Source organism: Gopherus evgoodei, chromosome 2 (genome assembly GCF_007399415.2).
Source record: "Gopherus evgoodei ecotype Sinaloan lineage chromosome 2, rGopEvg1_v1.p, whole genome shotgun sequence".
Lineage (NCBI taxonomy): Eukaryota > Metazoa > Chordata > Testudines > Testudinidae > Gopherus > Gopherus evgoodei.
Window position 1 is genome coordinate 214,411,075 of NC_044323.1, and position 25,754 is coordinate 214,436,828.

Genomic DNA, 25,754 nt, shown 5'->3' on the forward strand with positions numbered 1-25,754 from the left:
CGAAAAAGATTTGTATATATTATCTAAGTTTGTGTAACAGTTCAAAGGACATTTGTACAACAGTAATTTCTTCTCAGGCAATGTGTTTACATAAGTTTTTGTTTAGTATAGATATGAAACCTAGGTTTATACACTAAACACTGATATTTTTCTGATCACATATTATATTAAGGCTGCTTTCAAGTAAAAGACACTTTCATAACTTTTCAACCCAGAGCAATTTTTACAGCAAGCTGGACTCCCATAAAGGGGAAGTAACATTTGAAATGCTGACAACCTGCAGTGTGAGCACTTGTAACAGTTGCTCCTAAAATGCAGCCAATTTTCAAACACACAAAGCAATTCACAAGCCATAGAATGTGTTTACATAAACCTGCAAATTCCATAAAATACACTTTGGTCTTAAATGCAGTTTCTATTTGTTACCTGACTAATTCGTACGTCTCTCCAAGAAGTGGGTTGAATGGTTTTCCTGTACGTTCCCACTGTGAGGCAACAGCAGACACAGCAAATGCAGCTACACACTGTTCAACAGAATATTGAACATATATCATTCACTTTGTTGGATTTCCCTTTGATACTCTACTTAAAATATAAAAAAGTTATTTTATTGCACTTCATCTTTCTCTATTAAATCAGTTCTGTTTTTGGCATAAAAATTGCCTCCCAGGTGGGCCTGGCAAGTTTTGGAAAGAGTACAACAGAACTTATCAGCTTTCTGAAAAAAGCTAAGAAATATTAAAGCCTTTAAAAACTGAATACACATTGAGTTAACTGAACAGCACTAGTTAACAGAACTAGCAAAGCAGTTCCATGTGCAGCAGGTTACAGCATCTCTCCTCTCCAACAGAACATTTAACAGGCTGCAGATTTAGTCACAAATGTAAGTAACTTCTTCACACAATGCATAATCAGCCTTCGGAACTCACTGCAGGTGGATGTTGTGAAGGCAAAAAGTACAACAGGGTTAAAAAGAGAAATAGCCAAGATGGTCAGGGATGAAACCCCATGCTCTGGGTGCAGCACTGGCCGCTGTTAGAGACAGGATATGGGCTAGATAGAGCATTGATCTGACCCAATATGGCCATTCTTATGATCTTATCTGAAAGAAAGTTGTACCACAGTCCTGCCTGTTCAAACAGACCATCAGAAGCATTTTAAGACACTACTACAGAGTAAAGTACCTGCATCCTCTCAACTGTGCCAGAAAGTGAACTGGCCTGGTGGATGAGGTATGTATGTTCCATATATTCTGTAAGTCGCTGTAGGAAGCTCAGCGGCTCGTTGAAAATAACCGGCATAGTGATCTTGGACAGCTCCTGACACAGGATAGAAAGTTGTATTAAAACTGAACAGATTAAACACAATGAACTAAGTAACAAGAATTTAATTGGTTTATGAGAGAGATAAGTCAGGCTAGCCTAGTGGCAGAGCAACATCCCTTGACCTGGCCAGCAAGTTCTGAAAGAAAAAGAGACCCACGTCTCTCAAGCTAAGCCTCTCCCTTGCATTGGTGAAAAGATGGCTAAAAAGAGAAGTGCATCTAAATCCCTAATGGGGAGGAGGACTAGGAAGATGGTGGACATAGGAGATTCTCAGGACTTCTTTTGAAAGGCTTTGTACACCACGATTCAGAAACACTATTTTTAGAACAGGTACTGGCCATCTGATTAGTCAAACAGGCAACCTTGGGGGGAAAGGAAAGGAGGGCATGAGAAGTGATAGGAGTAAGCTTCTGAAATGGACCATACTTGATCAAATATTGTCACAAGAATCCAGGTCAAAAAAGGCTAATAAGGTCTGGTGTGTAATATGAATAAGTTATGTAAAAGTCTTGAAAGAAATCTATACATTCTTGCCTTAAAAACTGACCAACCTAATGAATCTGGAATATTTAACCTCCAGTTCAGACAATTTATTTTACATCATTCGTTACATCCGCTGGGCAGACTAGAATGAGTTTTATCTAATCAATTAAGAGATTAATTTAACTTTGCTTTAATGAAATAGCACTGTAGAATAACGATCTAAGACTCATTCTTAGTATAGTTCTGAGAGCAGGCAGTCAAGCTTCAGCAAGAAGAAAGGTGTTTAACTTTCACTAATGGATGAGTATAATGGTTGTGCTAGATAATCTGTGTGTTAGTTGCCAACAGATTTTATATTAACTAACCTATGCAAATTAACATCTGAAGGTTTTTTGTTTGTAAATCGAGACAGTTCCAATAGCAACCTAAGGGTATGTTTTCACTAGCAACGTTAAAGCGGCACCAGTGGCGGCACCAGTGCTTGGAGAGCGCTCTCCCAGCACTGTAAAAACCTGCTGCCCCCCCACCCCCAAGGAGCATAGCTACCAGCGCAGGGAGTGCAGCTCTCATTGCTGGTGCACTGTCTACACTGCCACTTTACAGTGCTGAAACTTGCAGTGCTCAGGGGTATGTTTTTTCATATCCCTGAGTGAGAAAGTTGCAGTGCTGTGAATGGTAGTGTAGACAAGGCCTAAGAAACAACCAACCTTCAACTCCCCAAAAGAGGGAAAAAAACAACATTTTGAGACAGTCAGCATGAAAATGAATAAAACCTAAAAACTTAGTTTAAATTTGGGCCCAAATAACTAAGGAATATCTTCCAAGTTCTAATGATTTATTTCTAAACTAGTCTAGCTTTTAAAATTTTTTAAAATAATGATTTAATTTATAAACATACAATACAATTTTGCTCAGCTGCTATAATAGTAAACTTAACATTCAAGTTAAAACCCCTCTCTCTCAAAGTTGGTATTCTAGATAAGACTTAATAGTAAACAATGTTTCACAAGTAAGAGTGGGCCCCATTAAGTATGGGGATAAGAAAATGGCAAAGAGTATTTAAGTCTAATAAAAATAGAAGTAGTATAGGTCATCTGACTTTTTACTCTAACAGATTTAAATATAAACCTTTAGTGCTGTAACTTTTTAGTACATGGTCCTTTATTCTCCAAATGCAGTTTTTCCTGCCCTTTAATTTCCTCTCAGCATCATGCACCACTTGTGAAATTGCCCAACACGACACCTATATCCAATATGGATTTCCTACTCTTTGGGAAACACAGAATAGGGAGAAATCTGCCTATCTATGACCAGGACAAACAGATATCTCCGTGATCTTTGTCAGCAATTTGACAGAGCGGAGCTCAAGCCTAAAAAAGCACTGGCTTCATTTTAACTGGTTCCTTCTTCCAGATTACACTGAGGTTTTATCAGGTGTCTTTCTGTGCACAGCACAGAGGAGCTCCCTTGCAGAGCAAGCTAGACCGGCTGCCAACAGCCCTTTTTGTAGCTTTCAGGTTACACTCTTATCTGATAAGAATCATAATGCTTCCTAAGCTGAAAAGCTTCTGTGAAAGTCCATGTGCTCTGAAGTTCAAAACAACATTCCTGAGCAATGTTATCTCCTGTTTGGACTTTCAGTAGGTTTCTTGCATATTGTGTGTTTTCTGATTGCAGTGACAGGGGAATAAGTTTTTGAAGTTAATGTAATATCCATACACAGGAAACTTACTCCCAGAAAGTGCTTTCACCTTGTGGCTATGCAGATTCTCTTAGTAAGGCAACAGTGTAACTTTCAGTATGGTACATTGCACTTTAGAGAGTGAAACCTAATCACTGAGGCCAAGATGAACCTGCCTATGTGGTGGGGTTTCATAATGGAAAGAAAAGAAGCCTTCCCAATTACCCATTACCTGGGAGCAGACTTAAGATTCAGAGATAAGTGCAGAAGAGACCACTGCGATCTTCCAGTTCTTGTATAACAGAGGCCAAAGAACTTCTCTGAATGTATATTAAATATTTGTGACTTGGGGCTTGTTTTCACTATGGGGGTAAGTTGACCTCAGCCACACTACTACAGGTAAGTGAATAACAGACGGAGTTGATGTAGCTTAGGTTGACTTACCCCAGTGTCTTCACTGTGCTGTGACTTAGGGCTTGTCTACATCAGAAAGTTGCAGCGCTGGTGAGGGAGTTACAGCGCTGCAACTTAGGAGGTGTACACATCTGCAGGGCACCACCAGCGCTGCAACTCCCTGTTTGCAGCGCTGGCCGTACTCCCGTTTTGTCTCGGGTGTAGAGGATCCAGCGCTGGTGATCCAGCGCTGGTAATCAAGTATAGACACTTACCAGCGCTTTTCTTGACCTCCGTGAATAAGCAGGTATCCCAGCATACCTGAGGAAGCCTCTGGTAATCAAACTGGTCTCCTTCCCCAGCTTGCTCTCGCGTTCCCCGAACCCCGAGCAAGCAGGTCTCCTTCCCTGAGGTTTGCTGGGTGGTTCCGGGAACGCGAGAGCAAACCGCGGCGAAGCTGGTCTCCTTCCCCGGTTTGCTCTCGCGTTCCCCGAGCAAGCAGGTCTCCTTCCCTGCGGTTTGCAGGGTGGTTCGGGGAACGCGAGAGCAAACCGCGGCGAAGCTGGTCTCCTTCCCCGGTTAGCTCTCGCGTTCCCCGAGCAAGCAGGTCTCCTTCCCTGCGGTTTGCAGGGTGGTTTGGGGAACGCGAGAGCAAACCGCGGCGAAGCTGGTCTCCTTTCCCGGTTTGCTCTCGCGTTCCCCGAACCCCCCTTGAAGCCGCCCAACAGCGCTGCAGTGTGGCCACATCTAACACCACTTGCAGCGCTGGTTGCTGTAAGTGTGGCCACTCTGCAGCGCTGGCCCTATACAGCTGTACTAATACAGCTGTAACAACCAGCGCTGCAAAATTGTAGATGTAGACATGGCCTTACTTTACTCTTTTCTGGGAGCTGGGGTGGACCAGAGAGCACTCTGCCATCGATTTAGGGGGTCTTCATTAGACCCACTAAATCGACACCCACTGCATTGATTGCAGCAGTGTCAATCCTCCCTGGTAGTGAAGACAAGCCCTTAGTTCTAGTCTAAATTTATCAAACTTAAATCTCCAACCACTGGATTGTGTTATACCTTGATCTAATAGAATGATCCTGGCTGACCTATCACTGAGCTTCCCAGATTTGATTAAACAGACCTAGTCACTAACGCATCTGAAGTACTGTGATGAATCTGGAAAGTTTTTTTTACTACAAGTATAAAATGAGACTGGGGAGAGCTCTGGATATTACAGGATCCTTGGAGGACTAAAGAGAAAATGCCTTTGCTCTATTGAATCAATTGGCTCTTGGAATCACCCTTGGTCTTTTCGGTTGTGAGCACAGCATAAATCAGCAAGTTAAAAAAAAACAATGAAACAAAAACCCAGACTTCTCAGTTCACATTTTGGTCCTCTTGAGATAGCCACAACCATAACATATATTTTACCTACCATTCCAATACATTTTCTTAAGATACTCCAAATACTGAAGTCATTCCTGGAAAACATTGGCGATGGCAAGCTTGTTCTAAGGGGGGGAAAAAAGTAAACCGCATTTATTTTATTATCTCTTACCAAAATAATCTCAATTGTTAACAAGGCTGCAGAATGTATTAATACTGTTCTAGTTTTAAGGCGCTCAGAACTGACTTATTGATAAGACAGGCCAACGCAAGTTAAGTGTTCTTTATGTTATGACAGGTAACTTGTGGAAGCTTTCATGCAAAAATTGTTAGGTAACTTTCAGTTAGTTCCCCTAGAGCAGTGGTTCTCAAACTAGGGCCGCCACTTGTTCAGGGAAAGCCCTTGGCGGGCCGGGCCAGTTTATTTACCTGCCGCGTCTGCAGGTTTGGCCAATTGCGGCTACCACTGGCCGCGGTTCGCTGCTTCAGGCCAATGGGGGCTGCAGGAAGGATGGCCAGTACGTCCCTCAGCCCGCGCTGCTTCCGGTAGCCCCCACTGGCGTGGAGCGGTGAACCGTGGCCAGTGGTAGCCTCAATTGGCCAAACCTGCTGACGCGGCAAGTAAATAAACTGGCCCGGCCTGCCAAGGGGCTTAGCCTGGTGGACCGCATGCCAAAGGCTACCGATTCCTGGTATATAGGAATCTGTGGAAAACAAATTAAGTTTAGTACTAATTTGCTACAACTATCCAACAATATTCATTCACCTTTTGAAGTGTGGGAGTTCAGTGAAAGAGGAAATTGGTGTTAATGAATAGAAAGCTCCTTGTGGATCAAACATGAAAGGAATCACATATTTTAATAGATCTGCTATTCGAAACTTCAGTAAGCTGAAATGAAGTGAATTGGTCGTCCTGAAGTCTATAAGTGTAAACATTTTCTTGGCTGATGCTTGTATGTGTCCAGAAGAGGACAGTGTCCACCAAGTAATTAAATTTGATTTGTAGTATTTAATTAAAGAATAGACTGGAACAGAGGCAATCTGTGAATCGTACGTAGCATTTAGCAATGAGCACTTCTGCATAGAAAGCTATGAATATATTTTACCTTGCCGATTTATATAAGAGGATGGGTTTATGAGAGGAATATTTGGATACTTTTATTGAAAAACAATCACTGGCTGCTAGCAACGTGTAATCAGCAAGGAATTGTTTCCCCACAAAGCCAGGGGAAAAGAAAAACAAAATTATTCTTGTGTGTGAAAGTCATCTTTCATAATTAAGCCCATTTCCTTCATTGCTTATAATTACATCAACTACATTTGAAAGTGATGTCTGCGTTTGTCTCCATAATGCGCTCACATTTATTTTGTTGCTACAATACAAATTTTGAATGGATCAAAATGTTTTCAGGGAGTAAAAATTACAGACCTACCGATATGGAAAAATAAAGAGTCAAATATTAGGCCTATCCATATTGACAGTGTCTCACTAAATACGAGAAGGGTTGTAAACTAGAAGATTACCTTCAGTATCTGTAAGCAGATTTCCTTTCAGAAGTCATTTATAGAAGGCAAACAGATCAAGAAAGTTTCAGAAAGTTAACTTTAGCTTTGCATAATGAAAATATTTGTTCTATTGTAAAGAATAACTAGCAGCAATGAAAGTGGCATGATTTTAAAGGGTCACGCCTCAAAAAATCACTTCCGTCTGAAAAGCATAACTAGTAGGTAACACAAGATTAACATTTAGTTACAGTACATTTATTTTTTCAGCTTGTTTACTTTATGCATTTGACACTGTTACACTGTTTCCCCATAGACAAACTCTCTCATGTGAGAGACACCCATGAAAAAGAGAAAAATAAAACATTTTTAATCATATAAAAAAAACAAATAAAAAAACACATGGCAGGGAAACTCACTGTCAGCTGTAACAAGCTACTTTTAACTCAGAATGCTTTTGACAGCAAACAAATGTAACACTGGAGAATGGGGCTGGTAAAAATATTAGCAGGCTGGATATGTAACGTTTGTTCAAGGATCTCCAACAAGACTTAAGTTGAAAGGCAAATCAGAAAGCAAGCAAGAGTTGTAGTAAAAAAATTGAGGCCACTGAGATATACTAGTCTGAATGGCGTCCAACATAAAGGAAATCAGATAAGTAACAAGTGCCAGCAGTTATGTCAAAGTATGAAGATGAATCTGTTTAAGCCTTTTAGAGCCCAGTTCAGTTCTCCTCTTGCATACTTAAGAGAAGTGAAGCTAACAGAGGTTATTAGGTGCTACATACATCTCCTCAAAGCATTCTAAGCTTTGTGTTAGTTTGGTGATCACCAAACTAAGTGTTTGCACTTTGCGGGCAGACTGCATCTAAGGGGTATATTCTAAAATAAGCATCAAGTACTCTGCATTTAAACAGCATTTTTTTTTATTTTATTTATTTTTTTTTTTACACAAATTGTGCCTATGGGTCTAGTTATATAATATGAACAGAACAGTAGTTCAGTTGTGGTGTAATTACTGCATATACTTGTTCATAAGTGAATATTTTTGGTAAACAGGTGACGCGTCAAAGAGCGGGTGTCGGCTTATAAATGGGTCTACACCAAAATTTGATGGTTTTAAACTCTATGGAATCATTGAATTGAATAGCTAATACATTGTCATTTTGTTTATTTGGAGCGTCTGCAGGCATGGTGCCCCTCAGCTCCCTGTGGCCGTGGTTCGCCGTGCCCAGCCAATGGGAGGTACAGGAAGTGGCACCACTTCCCGCAGTTTCCATTGGCTAGGAACGGCAAACCGTGGCCACAGGGAGCTGAGGGGCATCATGCCTGCAGACGCTTCAAGTAAACAAAGTGTCCTGACCCACCAGCGGCTTACCCTGACGGCCGGGAGCCAAAGTTTGCCAACCTCTGAACTACAGGGCTGGCTTATGAAAGGGTCATACGGTTTTTGCTATTTTAAGCTAACCATCTTCGGGGGGAGGGGGGGTGTCAGCTTATAAACCAACAGGCTAATGAACAAGTACATACGGTATGTCATGCAGCTAAATGCATTAGCATTGACCAAGAATCCCAAGACAGATCAAAACACTGAACATGGAAAGCTGTCTTCTAGGCAAAATTTAGATTGGTGGTGCTCTGAGGGGGAACTGATTTGCAACACTATATTTGCAGACACCAAATCCCAAAGCGTTGCCAAGGTGCCAGGTAAAGAGCTGATGTTACTATGCAATATACAAGATATATTCGCTATCTAAGCCTTTCTTCAAGCAATGTGCCACAGCAAATTAGAAATTGTTACAAAAATGGTCACAGCTGTACCAGTTTTAGAAAAGAGCACTAAATATTAAAGGATACAGGGCAGGACATGCAGCTAAGGGATGGAACGGGAGCCTAGTGATCAAAAAGTCTAATGAGAGACATTTGTAGGTGGAAAGTGGAGTAGCCTCAGGGGACTGAAGAATGAATAATGGAGCTTAGAGCCTCTAGTCACCTCTTGTTTACAATTCTGACAATGTAGTTTTACAACAAGACTTGTGGAAACTAGCCAAGCTATTGTTTCCTGTACTTGGAGAAAACTGACTCTCATTTAAACTTTTCCAATGGATTGTATTTATATTCTGTAGCAAACAAATACAGCTGTCATTTTTACAGAGGATTTTAACTTTTCTTTCCCAATTTCTAAAGGCAACAAAGGGGGATTACAAGTCTCCATTCTGAAACCTCCACTTTCACCTAGCATTTTCCTCCTTCCCTACAGCTGCCACTACAGGACTTTCATCTGTAACTGGAAAGGTGTAGAGAAGAGATCACCAATAATACTTTTTTGTTTATCAAGAAGGGGTCTCAAAGAAACAATATAGTCAGTCAGCATCTTTGCCTGACCTTAGCGCTCACCACTCCTTCGTCTTTGCTTGGTTTGGGAGGAGCTGATGTTCAGAGGTGGAACCTGACATCAAGTCTCCTACATTACCATGCACTGCAATGGCCTTTGAGATTTAGATATAAAATGCAGATGTCCAGTAACCAAGGTACCTTTTAATGCACTTGGGATAATACTTTTTAAGGCAGGCATTAAAATAGCCTTTTCGCTCATTTGTTAGTAATTGTGATCTTGCTTATTTCCAAAGGGCCAGTTATAGATTGGTACTTTAAAAACAGGTCAATGTAATGGACTGTAATGTACACGTTAAATTGCCTCTGCACTGAAACTTGAGAATAGTGGTATCTATTACAGCTCATTAACTCCGGACCTATTGTCCTCCTTTACCAGCAAAGATGTGAACAAATAAAAATTAATTTGACAGCATAAAACGAACCTACGCAATGTACATAAGTTTTAAAATAAAACCGGTGTGTTTAGACTTTGGTTTATTGTGATGTCAAGCTAGGAATACTGCCATTCATTCTTAATACAAGTAGGGAGACTGAGTGACTGAAAAACTGAAAAAGCAATAGGATACACAAATAATTAAAAATACATGATGAAATAAGACAGCATCGATTTCAACAAGACTTGTTTAAATGAGTTAAACTACATTCATTTTAAAGCATTTGCTATCTACCTATATATATAAAAAAAGTATACCTTGCTTACTAGTCAAAATGGAATGGTAAATAATAGTTTATTTCAAAATGGTGACAGTCTGTTAATGTAGGAGAAAGGATTCCTTATTAAAAGCACAAAGCAACTATCTGTTTTTAACTTATCATACCCAAGGGAAAAATATCTACAATTATCTTTCATGGGACTCATGGTTTTTGCCTACATGGCAATAAAGTTCCCAGTATATCTTTAAAAAGATTAGGCAACATCCTACCTGTGTTTTTTGATGCCGTTAGACAGAGACTCTCCACCACCACAGACCTTTCCACCTCCACCACAGACCCTTTCTTCAGACATGCTGGAGGTTATTGTATTGTTTGACTCCACACTGTCCTCTAATGAGTATGCTGTTACTGTTTCAAATCCACTTAATGATTTTTCAGATTCTGAATCTGCAAGAGAGCAGGTGCATGTTAATGAATATAAACTTCAATGATAGACTTCAGAGACTAACAGACACCTTTTCTTCCTCACACAAAAAACTGAAACCTAAGTAGGTTACTTTGTTCTGATGACAGCAGCTGTCTGGTAACTACTAGTACCTCAAGACTGCCGATACGCCATGCCTAGAGATGGATTAAAGGATCTTGGATCTTTTGAGAGGTGGGGGAGGGAGGAAAAAAGGGGAGAAAAGAAGATAGGAAAGATACTGAAACCCACTAACACACACACACACACACACACACACACACTCTAGAAGTTGTCAGCTTTTAGTTAAAGTTAATCCATTTTAGCTTGTTTAAAACTCAGCGCCACTGTCATATTAAAGCTCTTGGTTCAGCCAACCAGAAACTAGTGCTAGTTAATAAAGTCAGTATTTCAGAGTTTCATTTTAAATGAACAATTTCGTATTCTTCCCATACTCAGATTGCACATGAATGTGTTAAATTTGTTCTAACTTGTATGAGATGAATTGAAAAATAAGATTTTTGTTAACAAATATTTGCACTGTAAAAATGATAATTGAAAATTTACACTGATTTCAATTACATATATGAAAATGTAGAAATTTATTAAATATTTTGGATGTTTTCAACTAGTATTCTATTATTTAACAGTACGATTAATCGTGATTTTTTTTAGTTAATCATGTGAGTTAACTGAGATTAATTGATAGCCCTATTTTTTTTTGCAACTGTGTTACACTGTTGACTCATTCAGCTTGTGATCCACTAGGACTCCCAGATCCCTTTTTGTAGTACTCTTTCCTAGGCAGTCATTTCCCATTTTGTATGTGTGCAACTGATTGTTCCTTCCTACATGGAGTACTTCGCCTTTTTCCTTACTGAATTTCATTCTGTTTACTTCAGACTGTTTGTCCAGATCACTCTGAATTTTAATCCTATCCTCCAAAGCACTTGCAACCCATCCCATCTTGGTACTGTGTGCAAACTTTATAAGTATACTCTCTATGCCATTATCTAAATAATTGATTAAGATACTGAACAGAACTGGACCCAGAACTGATCCCTGAGGGACTCCACTCGATATGCCCTTCCAGCTTGACTGCGAACCACCGATAACTACTCTATGGGAATGGTTTTCCAACGAGTTATGCATCCCACCTTATAGTAACTGTCTAGGTTGTATTTCCCTAGTTTATGAAACGGTCATGCAAGGCAGTATCAAAACTGTTACTAAAGTCAAGATATACCATACCTACCACTTCCCCCCCATCCACAAGGTGTTACCCTCTCAAAGAAATCTACTAGGCTGGTTTGATGCAATTTGTTCTTGACAAATCCATGCTGTTATTTATCATATTATATTCTAGATATTTGCAAATTATTGATTAATTATTTGTTCCGTTATCTTTCCAGATACTGAAGTTAAGCTGACTGGTCTAATTCCTCGGGTTGTCATTATTCCCCTTTTTATAGATGGGCAAATATAATGACATTTTGCAGTCCTCTGGCATCTCTTCCAAGACTTTTTGAAGATAAATCGCTAATGGTTCAGATACCTCCTCAGTCAGCTCCTTGAATATTCTAGGATTTATTTCATCAGGCCTTGGTGACCTGAAAACATCTAATTTGTCTAAGTAATTTTTAAACTTGTTCTCTCTCTATTTTAGCCTCTGCTGCTACCTCATTTTCACTGGCTTTCGCTATGTTAGACATCCAATTGCTACTAATCTTTTTGATGAAAACGGAAACAAAAAAGGCATTTAACATGTCTGCCAGTTCCACATTTTCTGTAATTTGTTCCCCCTCCCCTCCATTAAGTAATGGGCCTACTTTGTCCTTAGTCTGTGTCTTGTTTCTAATGTATTTATAGAATGTTACCCTTTATATCTTTAGCTAGTTTGATCTCATTTTGTGCCTTGGCTTTTCTAATTTTGTCCCTACATATTTGTAGTATATTTGTTTATATTCATCCTTTGTAATTTGTTCTAGTTTCCATTTTTTGTAGGACTCTTTGAGTTTCAGATCACTGATGATCTCCCTGGTTAAGCCAGGGTGGTCTTTCTCCATACTTCCTATCTTTCCTACACAGTGGGATAGTTTACTCTTGTGACCTTAATAATATCTCTTTGAAAAACTGCCAGCTCTCTTGAATGTTTTTTTCCCTTAGACTTGCTTCCCAGGGGATCTGATCAACTTCCTGAGTTTGCTATAGTCTGCCTTCTTGAAACCCATTATCTTTATTGTGCTATTTTCCCTAACACCATTCCTTAGAATCATGAACTCTACCATTTCATGATCACTTTCATCTAAGCTACCTTCCACTTTCCAATTCTCAACCAGTTTCTCCTTATTTTGTCAAAACCAAATCTAGAACAGCCTCTCCCCTAGCAGCTTTCTCCACCTTCTGATATCAAAAATGGTCTCCTATCCATTCCACTATACAACACACTTGTGATATGCTGTAAGACCCCAGAGAGGAAAAGGAAAAGGAAAAGGAAGAGGTAGACTTGCTTATCATATATACACGGTTTGCACTGTTGGTCACTTACAAGGCTATTTTAACCTTTGACCCCCTCTACTGGTATGGTCTCATGCCCTTACCTGGCTAGGGTGCAATCTTGTGATTCTTCCACAGGGGGCTATAGCCCAAGGCACAATCTATCAGCCATGATTACTCTGTAGGCCCAACTAGGTTTGGAACCTGTGACCAGTGGTAAACAGTGACCAGATAGACTTCTCCAAAGTATTGTCTATTTACCATCGTAAGAATAAAAGAAAATATGCTTATCTATCTTACCTGGAGGCCTGCTATCCCTCGGCACAGACTCTAGGTAAGTCCCCCTTTACTCAAGACCCCTGACTTCTAGGGTCTGAGTCACTTGTCAGCAACTCTCCACAACCATTCACCCCCCCTCTCCTTTTATCTCCCCTTCCCACAGAGTTTTGTCTCAGCTTCCAGGACTTTTAGTTCTCCTGTGTTAAACTGGAATTCATCTTAACAAGCTAGTTCGCTGAGCTCAATAGGGGGGTCAGTGAAGGGACACACCAAATGGGTCTACTATTCTCCTGCTTACATGGAAAGCTATTGTCTTTCTGCGTATCTGTTGCCAACCCCTCTTGAATTAATCCCTTGTATTTATACAGTAACCCCTCCCTTACAGCAGTCTGATTTGGAGCTGCTTTAGTGCTCTTCTGTAAGACCTTTAAATATTATATGTTCTGTCACAAACAGATTGATAATTAGAGAGGATGGGGAATATCTAACTAGCTGCAAAGAAATCCAGTCCACATAGTGGAAGCCAAAATTCACAAGTACAAGAGGACTGACTAGGTTGCAGGAGGCCCTTCTAGGCCATGGAACTGTAGCTATGTGATATCAAAAAGTACACTGACAGCGGGCGTGGTGAAAGTCACTGAAACGTTAATCAAGGGAAGATACTCCTCTGCCCTAACAGGCAGGCAAACCCTGACAGCCTAGGCTGAACAAGAGTGCTAATTTCTAGAAAGGGGAATTCAGATAAAATATGTCTGAATAAAGAGAAGTGGCAACACACAACAATGCACAAGGAAAGGATTAAACTGAGACCAGATACAAGACCAACACCAAGGCAAGTAACAAAAACGTTAGCTTGGGGCAGAAATCCGATATCGCCTAAGCAGGAAGCGGTCAACCAGAGATCAATTCAAGTTAATGAAAGCTCCAAATGGAGGGGTTAGTGTACATAGTTTTTATATCAATTTAACTATATCTGTTTAAAAACAGTGTGAATATAGTTATATCTTAAAGGTCTGAAAGACGGGTTCATTCAGAGAACTCTTATCCTCATAAGCAGCAGTGGTGGCGCTCTATGACTACTACTCCAACTTTCCAGCCAGCTCTAATTTGGAGTCCCTTCCTGTAGAAGAGTCCACATTTTGGAAAAAAAGAAGTGTCTTGAAGTGTCAGAAAACATGAGCTCCCCTTCCCCTAAGGGGATTCAAGCAGAAAAAAAAAGTTTCTTGACAAAACTAAATCTCAGTTTCTCAACTGCCCATCTGGAAAGCTCTTGTCAATTTCCTTTTCCTCAAGGCTTTCAGGCAAGCAGCCTGGGAAATGTCATTTCATTTTTCATGACAAAAGTTGAAAAATTTTTCAGGAAAGGTGAGTTTTTTCTCCCATTACAAAGTTCTGTTTGAGAAAAGCGTATTTTTCAACAGGAAAACGATGAACTCCTGACCAGCTATCCTCCTAATTCCAATAATTGTCTGACTGCTATTACTTATTAATGAAGGCATTTTATAGATCGGGAACAGAGAAACTCAAAAGATGACTAGAGGAATGGAATGGAATGCCTTTCTTAAAGGAGAATTGGAGAGCCTGACTTGTTCAGCCTAGCAAATGGCAGGGTGAGGGGGGAATAGGATTGCATTCTGTAAATACGTCAAGGAGATAAGCACCAGAAAGTCTGTCCATTAGCCTGAATATATCTTTTCAATGTCGGTACAAGAAAAAATGGGTATACCGGCCCCAAACAAATCCACACTAGAAACTGGAAGAAGGTTTCTAACCATCAGAAGAGTGAGGTGTAGTGAGGACAAACAGTTTTGACAGCTGGACAAATTTTTGTGTAGGATTGTATGATGGGGTTGATTATGATGGTGAGGGACAGGGCTCGGCAGCCTTGTGGGTATCTTCTGGTTCATATTTGGAGTTTCTAAAAATCTCATGCTTCAACCAGTAGTCTGCAGGGGTCAAGAAGGGACCTCCGCATGCTCAGGTACACATGCACACACATAAAATGTACTGAGTTGTGGGGTTTTTTGGTCTCCTTCCTCTGAAGGAGTAGAGATGGCAACAGTTGGAGACTGGCCCACCTCATCCAATAAATATCCCCTTCACTGGTGCTTGGTCGGTTAATTCTTGATCACATGCTCATCATCTAACTGATCCCCCTAGGTTACATTGACAGTGGCCTTAGAGGTTTTCCACCTACCTCTGTAGCATGGGATTCAGGTTGCTTGCCACGATTGTCTGGGAACACCTCACTTGATCAATTCCCTGCCACTGCAGGGGCCTCAGGCATTGGTGCACTTTGGTCTCTCCTATTCTCTGCCTCTGGAATATAGTTTTAATCTCCTAAAGACTAACAGTTTGGTTTAATTTTGGTTGTTGGGTTTAGTGTGTGGGTGCTGCATGGTTGGGGGGCTTATAATATACATTACTTAGGAGACTCCTTGATTAACCAATATGGATCTGGTGAAATATAAATACCACTGCTTTTTATTCCTTTTGTGGGTCACTGAACAGTTTCCAGGACTGAAATTCCTCAGGGGCAAGGAATGAGATGTTATGACACCAGACTCAGAACCAGACTCCTGCATGCTCATAAGGTGCCACTATAGGTATATCCATACAAGCATAAGAGATTACAGCATGGCTGGCCCAGGTCAGCTGACTCAAGCTGTGGGGCTGAACACTGATGTGTAGACACATCTGGGCTCAGGCTTGAGCCCAAGCTCTGGGACCCTCTACTCTTGCAGGGTCCCAGAGCTCAGGCTCTAGCCCTGTGGTCCCCAAACTTTTTATCTGACGCCCCCCTCGGAGCCAGAGCGGGGCTGCAGCTCCTGGAAGGGGGGCAGAGGCGGTGGCGCATGGACAGGGGTAAGTGGGCTGGGGCTTAGACTGAGTTCAAACTCTATGTTCAGATAAGAATCTGGACACCTTTTTGATCAAGTTTTTCCCTAAGAACATCCTAAAATATATAAAAATACATGCACACATCCTACACCCTTACGCCCCAGACAAAAACCAACCAACCATTCTTTAATTTTCAGAGAAAGATCTATGGACGCATAGATGCCATGGTGCTCAGGTGCTTTTAATTAAAAAATTGCATTAAAATTTCAGTTGCAATACTGACATTTAAGTTACTGGAAGGAGAGGGGGAATTGGCACCTCACAAACACTCATCCATCCCCCAGCCTGTGACTGAGGACAATCCCTAGCTCAATTCATAATGAAACATTGTAAAGAAAGCAAACTGTTTTTCTGCGTCATGTCAGCTGTAATTGAAAGTTTCTTGGCTTATGTCTTTACAGACTATCCCTACATTTTATTTGATAGAAAAAAAGTTGAGGGAAGTAGCTATTCTGGTGATCAGCCCTGCTATGATCCAAGTTTTGCAAACTCTGCTAATGGTAGACGGAAACACGCCACAGTTCTAGGCTCATATTCAGTAGGTACTTAAGCACTTGTTTAACTAAGTACATGAGAAGTCCTGCTGCAGTAAACCAAATCCTGAAGTACCTCTCCATACAGGTGCCCTAGATGGTACAACTAGATTATTCGGGCCCATCCCATTTTTAAACAAATGTATAGACATTTGCCACATGTTCAAGTTCCGGACGTTATTTGCTTACCTGAAACAGCATCATAGAACTGTTCCTCACTCAGGATGCTTAGAGGTGGTGATCCTTTAACTAGAGACTGCTCTAATTCATGGTGCTCGGTGGCTAGTGTCTCTAGTGCTTCTGACAAGATCTTGTTTTTCTCCTGCTCATGCTCCAGTTTCAAATTCCTCACCTATAAGTAGACACATGTATGAATAGAATCTATCCTCTAAATAGCTTTGAGCCTCACATTCTTGGGAGAGATGAGATTTTAGTTGGTCTTTGAACCAGTTATTTACAACAGAAACTGAAGTAGTGAGTTATTTGCGGATTAAATGAGCGATATTACAGGCTAATTCTGTTCCCCGTCACATGATTTTTTGTCTCAACATTTTTTAAACTATTGAAAAGTCTTTCAAAAAAAGGGATTAAAGTTTTATATAAGAATTCTGCAACTGGATTCAACACACAGCGTCTGACTGGCTAACATTCCAAACAATTACTACATTTTAAACAATGTTTCCCTGATTTGTTGGTAGTCAGAATAAAAAAGCCTGTTATAGTGTTTAACCTGGATCCACATGCAGCAAGCCACTTCTACTGTTCTGCTCTAATTTGGGCCAGCTAGTATAATTTGAACTGCCTTTCTCAGCAGGTGAGAGTTACATAGGTGCTAATATTTAACTAACATTTTTAAAATTGGAACATGCTAACCCTTAGGATTACTGTTTGCAAGTAAGTTAAGGAAGTGAAAGAGGTGAGAAGAAAGGAGGGGAAAGTGTGACTGGCTGATTTGTCTCTGATGTAATGTTCCTACCACCCTATTGTAAACTGTTCATAGAACAGCCACAAACTGACACGAGAAGGGGGGTTGAGGGAGGGAAGAGGACAAGAAGAGACTGGCAAGCAGATGGGTTTTGCATTTAACCGCCCCCCCCCCCCACATATTAAACCTTTGTTATTTTCCTGTGGTGCTACAAGTGTCTCTCTTCTGAACTCCAAAAACTACTAACATGAAAGCAGTAACATATCCCTACTAACCCTCCTCTTCTTCCTTGTGCTATTCCCTCCTTTTCTTTCCTTTTAGGGGAAGATTTACACTTGGCCCTTTCCCAGAGAGCCTCCCCCACAAGCCCTCCACCTGCTGCCTTCCCTCCAATCCAAAGGCTGCTTCAATCTTCGACCTTCTCCCACACTTTTTCCTCCAGATACCCAGCGTAAAGGCATTCAGCTTCCCCTGCTACCGTTTTCCCCTCATTTCCTTCTCAGAGTCCCCTTTGTATTCCCCTTCGCAGCCTTCCCAGTTCTCAGATATAGTTAACTGAAACAGCATTAGAGAGAATTAGTGACTCAATTTCAGCTTATTTTGCAAGCAAGAACTGCTTATGTACCAACATTAGCTAAGATTATACATAATCAATTTTATACATGTATTTTACTTGCCTCTATGCTTTTTGCAAACTTTTTGCATCAATCTCTGCTTGAACAATAAAAGCTGATTAGGTCAGTTTCACTTTTATTTATAGCCAAGTTCACTTTCAGCATCTTTGTGCTACAATCTTTGGGTCTCAAACAAGGTAGCATGTTTATTGAAAGCCATCTGTGCTCACAATTTATAAAAAGATTCAATGCAACACTTCACTTGGGGATATTTTAACAAAATGTATGTTAGATAGTTCCCCTAAATTTTGCCAGTTGAATAGCAAGAATGTTAACTTCTAAGGTAGGTGAAATGTTAAAGTTGCAACTTTACCCATGAAAAAATATATTAGAAAGACATCTAAATTTTTATTATAAAAGATAGCAAGCAAAAATGTAGCCTCCTGGCTTTACCACAACATAGTGATAAAGGGTAAAAATTTCAAAATGCACCCACATCCCATTTTCAAAGGTGATTTCAGCTCCTAAGTGCCTGTGTCAAATAGAACTTATGCACTTTTTGAAAAGTGTACCAAAAGTAATTAACTAAAGCTAATAAAATCCAGGAAGTCTCAACTAAATGTTTTATTGTAAGAAGATTTCCGCAGCACCAAAGGATGACAGTTTGAGGAACAGTAGGTGAAGCTTACATGCCATATGTGCTCCAATACCAAGCCCAGTAATTGAGTTTCTTTTATTTAACTGGTAGAGTCAGAATCTTAACACAGCTCTTCTACAATCCTTTGGTCTGCTTTGTCATTCATGGAATGTTGCTCATAATTGTGTAATAAGTACCATGCCCCAAAAGTGAATTCTCCTTTCTCAAAAATAGCCAGCTTTGCAGCAGTAACTGTCTTCCATAAATTGTCAGGCTTCACAGCTGCTGAACGCTTATCCAAACAAAAATGTAACGCTCCTAATACCTAAATAAAAAAAGTTTCTCCTGTGATCCTTGTAGCATTAGATAAATTAGTAAACAAAAGCAGGGCTGCCGGGGGGGGAGGAGAGCCAAGTGGGGCAATTTGCCCCAGGCCCCACAGGGGCCCCCACAAGAATGTCAGAGACTCCTCCTCACCGCTGCCTTTCCCCAGCGCTTCAGCATGTGGCATCCAGGAGCGGCCTGGACAGAGCTAAAGCAGCATGGCTCAGGCAGGCCTGAGCTCCTCCCGCTCAGAGTGCGTGGTAAAGGGGTGGGGCTGCGGGCTACGGCCAAGTGGCAGGGGCTCAGGTCCCGCAGAGCCATGCCGCTGCAGCGCTGTCCAGGGCCGCTCCTGGATGCGGCGCGTGCACTGAGGCTCCGGAGAAGGGGGAGACGGGGTAAGCGGCATGGTAAAGGGGCCGGGGTTGGATATGGGGCAGGGAGTCCAAGGGACAGTCGGGGCAGGGGGAGGGGCAGTCAGGGGATAGGGAACGAGGGGTTGGATCTGGGCGTTCTGGGGGTCTGTCAGGACTCAGTGGGGGAGTGGATAGGGGTCAGGGCAGTCAGGGGACGGGGGGCAGGAAAAGGGTGGGGATCAGATAGGGGGCGGGGCCAGGCTGTTTGGGGAGGCACAACCTTCCCTACCCTAAAGCTCATTCAGCACTTTGAAGCTTGCAGACAGCTATTTAACACAAAGAGCCAAGCTGCTATCTTTTCTCTTAAGGCTACCATCCTTTTCACTTCTCAAATGCCAAATTATACTCTACATTTAACTTCAGTGCCATAGGGAGATTCATGTCAGAGGAAGGTAGCTTAATCTAAAATTAGCCATTTTAGATTAACAGTGATAGAGCCAAGAGAGCCACGGAAAGAGGGATCACAGGAGAAGAGCAATATCTTACACCACCTACCTCCTTCCCAACCCTACCAAGGGAGACCCCCTTCCCCTGCATTCCCTGAGGCTCCAGAGGGGTTAATTCAGTGGTCCTCAAACTTTTGTACTGGTGACCCCTTTGATATAGCAAACCTGAGTGCGACTCAGTAAATTAAAAACATTTTTTATATTATTTAACATTATTATAAATGCTGGAGGCAAAGCAGGGTTTGAGGTGGAGGTTGACAGCCTGCAACCCCCAGTAATAACCTCATGACCCCCTGAGGGGTCCCAACCCCCAGTTTGAGACGCCTGAGTTAAATTAATTTTAGCACCTTGTGTCCATTCACATTCATCTGCTATTTTGAGCATTGCAGTTTTCACAACATAGGCTCATCCCAGATTCTGGAACAAGCTCAAGTGTTCAGTTCATGGAGTATGTACATAAGCTATACCAAAGACAAGCCCACAGTAACCGTCTCCTGTTTGTGAGGGACCCCATGGAGCCAGTCTCTAGGAAACAGATACATTCATGGTGGTTAAGTCCATTAATAGCTATTAGCCAGGATAGGTAAGGAAAAGTGTCCCTAGCCCGTTTGTCAGAGGGTGGAGATGGATGGCAGGAGAGAGATTACTTGATCTTTACCTCTTAGGTTCACTCCCTCTGGGGCACCTGGTATTGGCCACTGTCGGTAGACAGATACTGGGCTAGATGGACCTTTGGTCTGACCCATTGTGGCCATCGTTATGGTCTAACCTAAATTAACCCAAAGTTATGGAGACATATGAGTCAAGGAAGCCAGCAGAGTATCAAACATGGAAAAATCTCTGACTGGACTGGCTCAAGTGTTTGGTCATAGCTGAGGTGGTTCAAAAGTTTTGGATTCTTTTAAGCAGATTTTTTTTTATTGTTTCTTTAAACAATCAAACACAGCAAGCAGCAAACATTTGGACACACGTTTCTGAAACCTCAAACCATGTTCAGGTTTTGGCAGACTAATTTCAGCTTTTCAATTAAAATTTTGAAGGAAAGCAAACACTGTCCATGATTTTTTCTGCTTTTTAAAAATCCCTAGTTTTCGATCCAAAAAAAGTTGATGGAAAATATTTGTCCAACCCTTTTAATGCGCTTTAGTGCCTTTTAGCACTAGCTGATGCTGAGAACCAGTGATACCTTGTAAAGGTGACTTGAAAAGAAGTTCTCTCAAAACTGGGTTGTGCAGAGATGCAGAAGGTTTTTATAGTATTCTGTAGTATTGCAACTTTTTTTTTTTTTTTATGGAAGGGGACCCTGAAATTGCTTTGCCCCAGGCTCTCTGAATCCTCTGGGGGGCCCTGAAACAAAGTGAGGAAAAAATTAGACTAGTCAAGTCAATGTGATTGGAAGATGAAAATTGAATTCCCTTGTTTTAAAAGTTAAACCAGAGGGAAAGGGAAGAAAAAAAAATCAAGTTTAAGATAAAATACAGGCCCTGATCTTATAAGTTTAATAAAGTGGGCAGATACTACGCCCACACAGAGCCCCAGAATTTAAAGAAGTCTACCAGTTTGGAGCTCAATGCAGGACAGGAGCCTAAATGACCAAGTCTTAAAGAGGAAGAAGGACTTTCAATGAAAGAAGATTCCAAAAAGCAGCTGAAATTCCATTGAACCTACATCCTATTTTAAAGAGTGAAATGCCTTTAAAGTGAAAAAACTGGTCCTTCTTCCACTTTTAGCCTCTGATTCTTTTTACTCTAGTTATAGTTCCCTTGCACAGCCTCCACATAAACTATATAAATGCAACCACCACTGAAAGATAAACTTCTTTGAAACTTAACAGCCCTCCCAGGGCCGGTGCAACCATTTAGGTGGACTAGGCGGTTGCCTAGGGCACCGAGATTTGAGGGCACCAAAAAGCACCCCCAAATTTTTTTTTAAATGGTTGAGCAGCTGCTGCTGCTAGGACAGAGGGAGTCTGAGCTGCCGGTGGGAGCCGGCAGCCCGGGGTGTCCCCTGGGTCAGGGCGCCGCCGCAGCAGCCAGCAGCCCAGGGTGTCCCCTGGTTCAGGGCGCAGCCGGAGGGGGCGGCAGGCAGCTCCTGTGGAGCTGCCGCAGTGGTGCCTGCGAGCGGTCCGTTGGTCTACGGCTCGGATGGAGCTGCCGCAGTGGTGCCTGTGGACGGTCGGCTGCTCGTGCAACTTGGTGGACCGCCCACAGGCACGACTGCAGCAGCTCCTCAGGAACTGCGGGACCAGCGCACAGGGCGGCGAAATTGCCGTTCGCCTAGGGTGCTCAAAACCCTAGCGCCGGTCCTGAGCCCTCCCAAGTAAAAAAATGCAATGTATTTACTGGATCAGTCACGCTCAGTGCTATTTTATTTTCTTCCTAGTTGCTAATGACCAGGCATACATTATTATTTACTTCTCTTCTACAAGAGCATTTCCAGTTCTCCAAGATTCACAAACCCACCTTGTAATAAGCTGCTTGCAGAGACAGGCCACTTTTCTTCAGAGCTAAATGGGCCTGGTTCCTGATTCTACCAGCAGGAGTTAGACCATTGCTCCAAGGCAAGCCACTCCTTCCACTACATTCATTAAGTTTTTGCATATTAAAAAAAAGCAAAAATACATAAAGCAACTGATTTTTCCAATCATTCTGAACTACAGCCTTCTGTAAAGAAAGACCACTTCTGCTCGAGTCTTACAAAATTGTCCATTTGGTAAGTTGGTTCACAAAACTCAGTCCAAAATTCACATTTTGAATGCTAATATAAAACACTGGCTGAAGATCAACAAAAGTAAATTGGCACTAATTTCCATCCTTTTCCCCATTAAAGTCTTCAAAAACAAAAATCAAAACAAAAACAAAAACATAGTCTGAAGTGTCCCAGTAAGTACTGATGAAGCAGCAGAAAAGCAAGGCAGAACCTCCACTGCAATTTAGAGAGTTACTTTCCCACTACAGTATCTTCAGGGCCCTGCCTCCCCACCATTTATAAATAAGACTCTATTGGATATTATTGGAATTTCTGTCAACTAGACTCTGGAGACAGACAAAGGAACGTACTCAGCAGGATACAGTTTCCACAGGAGTTTCCTTGTATGTATGTGTCTCATTCCCTTTTGTGCAGTCTCATGCATTTGCTTCCCTTCTACCTTTTGTTTTACAACAGTAAGAACAAGTTCAGTAGCTGCTTTTAATGTAATCTCACATTGCGATTGAAATGTTATCGATTTCAGTGTGTGCGCAGCTCTGGAAACCCAGTCCAAGTACTAGAGTAATGTACTCTACCATGTATTCCATTCATAGTCTCTGTAAAGTGCAGTTTGTTGTAGAGTTGTAGCAGGTCATGAATACAGATCTCAACTATCTCCACTGTTGAATTATGAGAGTTGAGTTCAGCAAGATGGGTTTAAGACAAAGTTAACTATTTCAGTTAGGCTTTCTGTATCATGGCATGGAGTACACGATTACAGTAACAGTTTGTAAATTTGATAGTTACTAGTTGAAATTATCGATCCATCTAGTTTTAGCTCAGAAAGAATGACAATGATTTTACCTGAGAGACTATGAACTGTACTACTGTCACTGCAATTGTTAAAGTTTAATACCTACACAGTCTTCAGTTACGTGGGTCAATAGGGCAGGGACCATCTTTTTGTTCTACGTTTGTAGAGTGCCCAGTACAGTGCGTTTCTCATCCATGACTGGGCTCCTAGGTGCTACAGTAATACAAAATAAATATATACATCCAGTGGGACAACACAAGAACTCCAGTTACACAGAAAATTTTGCAGCCTTCATTGGACTGAGTTCAAATTACAGCTGTAAGTATGAAAAGAAAAGCTGCTGGGCCAAAGAAAATTTTCCCTGAAACCTGCTGGCATTTAGAGCAGTTTGGATTACAGAGTGCTGTAATCCAGTACCCATCTTCCAATTCATATCATATCTCTCAATTCAATAGAGCTAATGTCTTCTGTGGTATTTTATTTTCCAAGTTAATTTAAACTGAGGTCCATTAAGAATGGCATATTCCAAAAACAGGCAGAATCATACCACTGATGTTTGAGACTTCAGTGCCACAAATACATGGGATCATTATATGGCATGCTAGCACAGCTGCAAGCAGCGCTATGGAAGTATTGCATATCAACCAAGGTCTGGAGGCAGCTGGAGAGGATGGACAGAGATGGGAAGGAAGAAATCTAGACTTTTCAGGAAAGAGAACAAGGCTAGCATCTGTTAAAGAGATGAGTAAAATAAAGTTAGAAATACAGCAAGACTTAATTTTTTGGCATTTCTGAAATATTACCTGTCTTTATGGAGTCAAGAGGGCAACATGGCTCATTTCATTTCGCTTTCTGAAAGAACAGAATCTTAGATGAGTTAATAGAAGCTCTACATTTGGACATTCTGAGTTGTGAAGAAGGATCTTCCTTCCTTCCTAAACATAATATTTCCCTGGAATTATCTGCAGTAATGCCCAGCTTCAAAAAACATATTATAATATTGCACTTTTCCAGGTATTCATTGTCCAATCTTGTTTAAACAGTCTATCTAAAGTAGTATAGTCTACCATGACAGAAGTTCTAGGTTCTCCATTTCTAGGTTCATAGAATAACAGGTTTGAATATCAGGAGGTCATCTATTCCCCCCCTCTGCTCAAAGCAGGACCAGTTCCCAACTAAACCAAGTAGGTTCTCCACTTATTCATTGTGCTAGCTTGGAGAGAGTCAACTTTTCTTTCAGAGACTATGTAAAAATACCCATCCTATGTCAGAGAATAGTTGAGCCTTTGTGTTTGTAACATACATTAAGAGACACTACAGAATGGCACATTAGTATTAATAGAATAACTGAAGAAGCTCCACAGCCAGATAGTATTTCTTCAAACAACCCCTTGGGCAAGAGTACCATTTCACTAATAAGCCTCCATTAGCCAGAAAAAATAAATTGAGTTATCAAGGTAACGGTGTCTTCAGTTTCTCCTGAGATCTCAAAGATCTAGCAGTAAGAAATCTAGTGTCTTTTTGGAATACTTACTATAGAGTGTAGATAACCCATGAGCACAGGAAAATCACTGCCCATTCAGCAAATGCTCTGTAGCAAACACAAAGCATGAATTTTTGATCACAGCTCAAATGCTACTTATTAGAGTCAGGTCACAACTGAGGGAAAAAATATAGGCTGCAAAATGGTGATGGAATGGCACAATTAAGGTTTGATATCATGAAGCACCACGGCTAGAAGCAACGTTACACACCAGTAGATTACCAGCTTTCCGATGGAGGTACAGAATTAGTTTCTACTAGTTCTGGAGAAGTTCTGGTCTTTAAAACAGGTTGCTTGTTCTTTGGGCCAGTAGTTATTTCTGGTATAAGACCCAGGCTTCTGGCAAGTCTCAGAGGTTGGAATCACAGTGATGAATCCATGTCCACTCACCAGACTTTAGGAAAAAAAAAAGGTTTTTTTAAAACCTTCCTTTTCTCAATTTTTCTACCTTTAATCAATTTTGCCCTGTTGTCCACTTGAATACTAGTTCTGATTACCAGCCCTTCAACTTGCAAGTTCTGCATTGCACTCTACTGCTGTTTGAGGAATACTATTAAATTTACCAAAAAACAAGTATTCCAATAGACTACATGGTATCATGGATAAGACCAACTCTTTGGACACATTTATAGTATTGCAATGTAAGGTGAAATGTCTCTAGTTTCAAGATTAATACCCTTTTGTTACAACATTTAAAATGAATTTGTAGCATGGAGTATTTCACCATATTTAGAACTGCTCATATATGCCTTAAGATAAACTTCTAGCTTTAGTTTCCCATGGAAAGCCAAAAAAGTTTTTGTAGAAGTTTACCAAAATCAGAACCATCTTCTAGAATAAAAGTTCTTGCAGATAATTTTTATTTT

At 41.1% G+C, this 25,754-nt stretch overlaps 1 protein-coding gene across 4 annotated transcripts in view; it reads right to left on the reverse strand.

Moving 5' to 3' along the window:
* OSBPL1A (oxysterol binding protein like 1A) overlaps positions 1 to 25,754 on the reverse strand; it is a 134,971-nt gene that overhangs the window by 25,949 nt on the left and 83,268 nt on the right. For all 4 annotated transcript variants that reach the window (XM_030552928.1, XM_030552926.1, XM_030552927.1 and 1 more), the window contains exons 16-20: positions 16,674 to 16,836; positions 10,082 to 10,259; positions 5,309 to 5,384; positions 1,185 to 1,319; positions 427 to 524 (exon numbers count right to left, since the gene is read on the reverse strand). In XM_030552928.1, the coding sequence (XP_030408788.1) occupies positions 427 to 524; positions 1,185 to 1,319; positions 5,309 to 5,384; positions 10,082 to 10,259; positions 16,674 to 16,836 (650 nt within the window). The remainder of the gene's footprint in view (positions 1 to 426; positions 525 to 1,184; positions 1,320 to 5,308; positions 5,385 to 10,081; positions 10,260 to 16,673; positions 16,837 to 25,754) is intronic.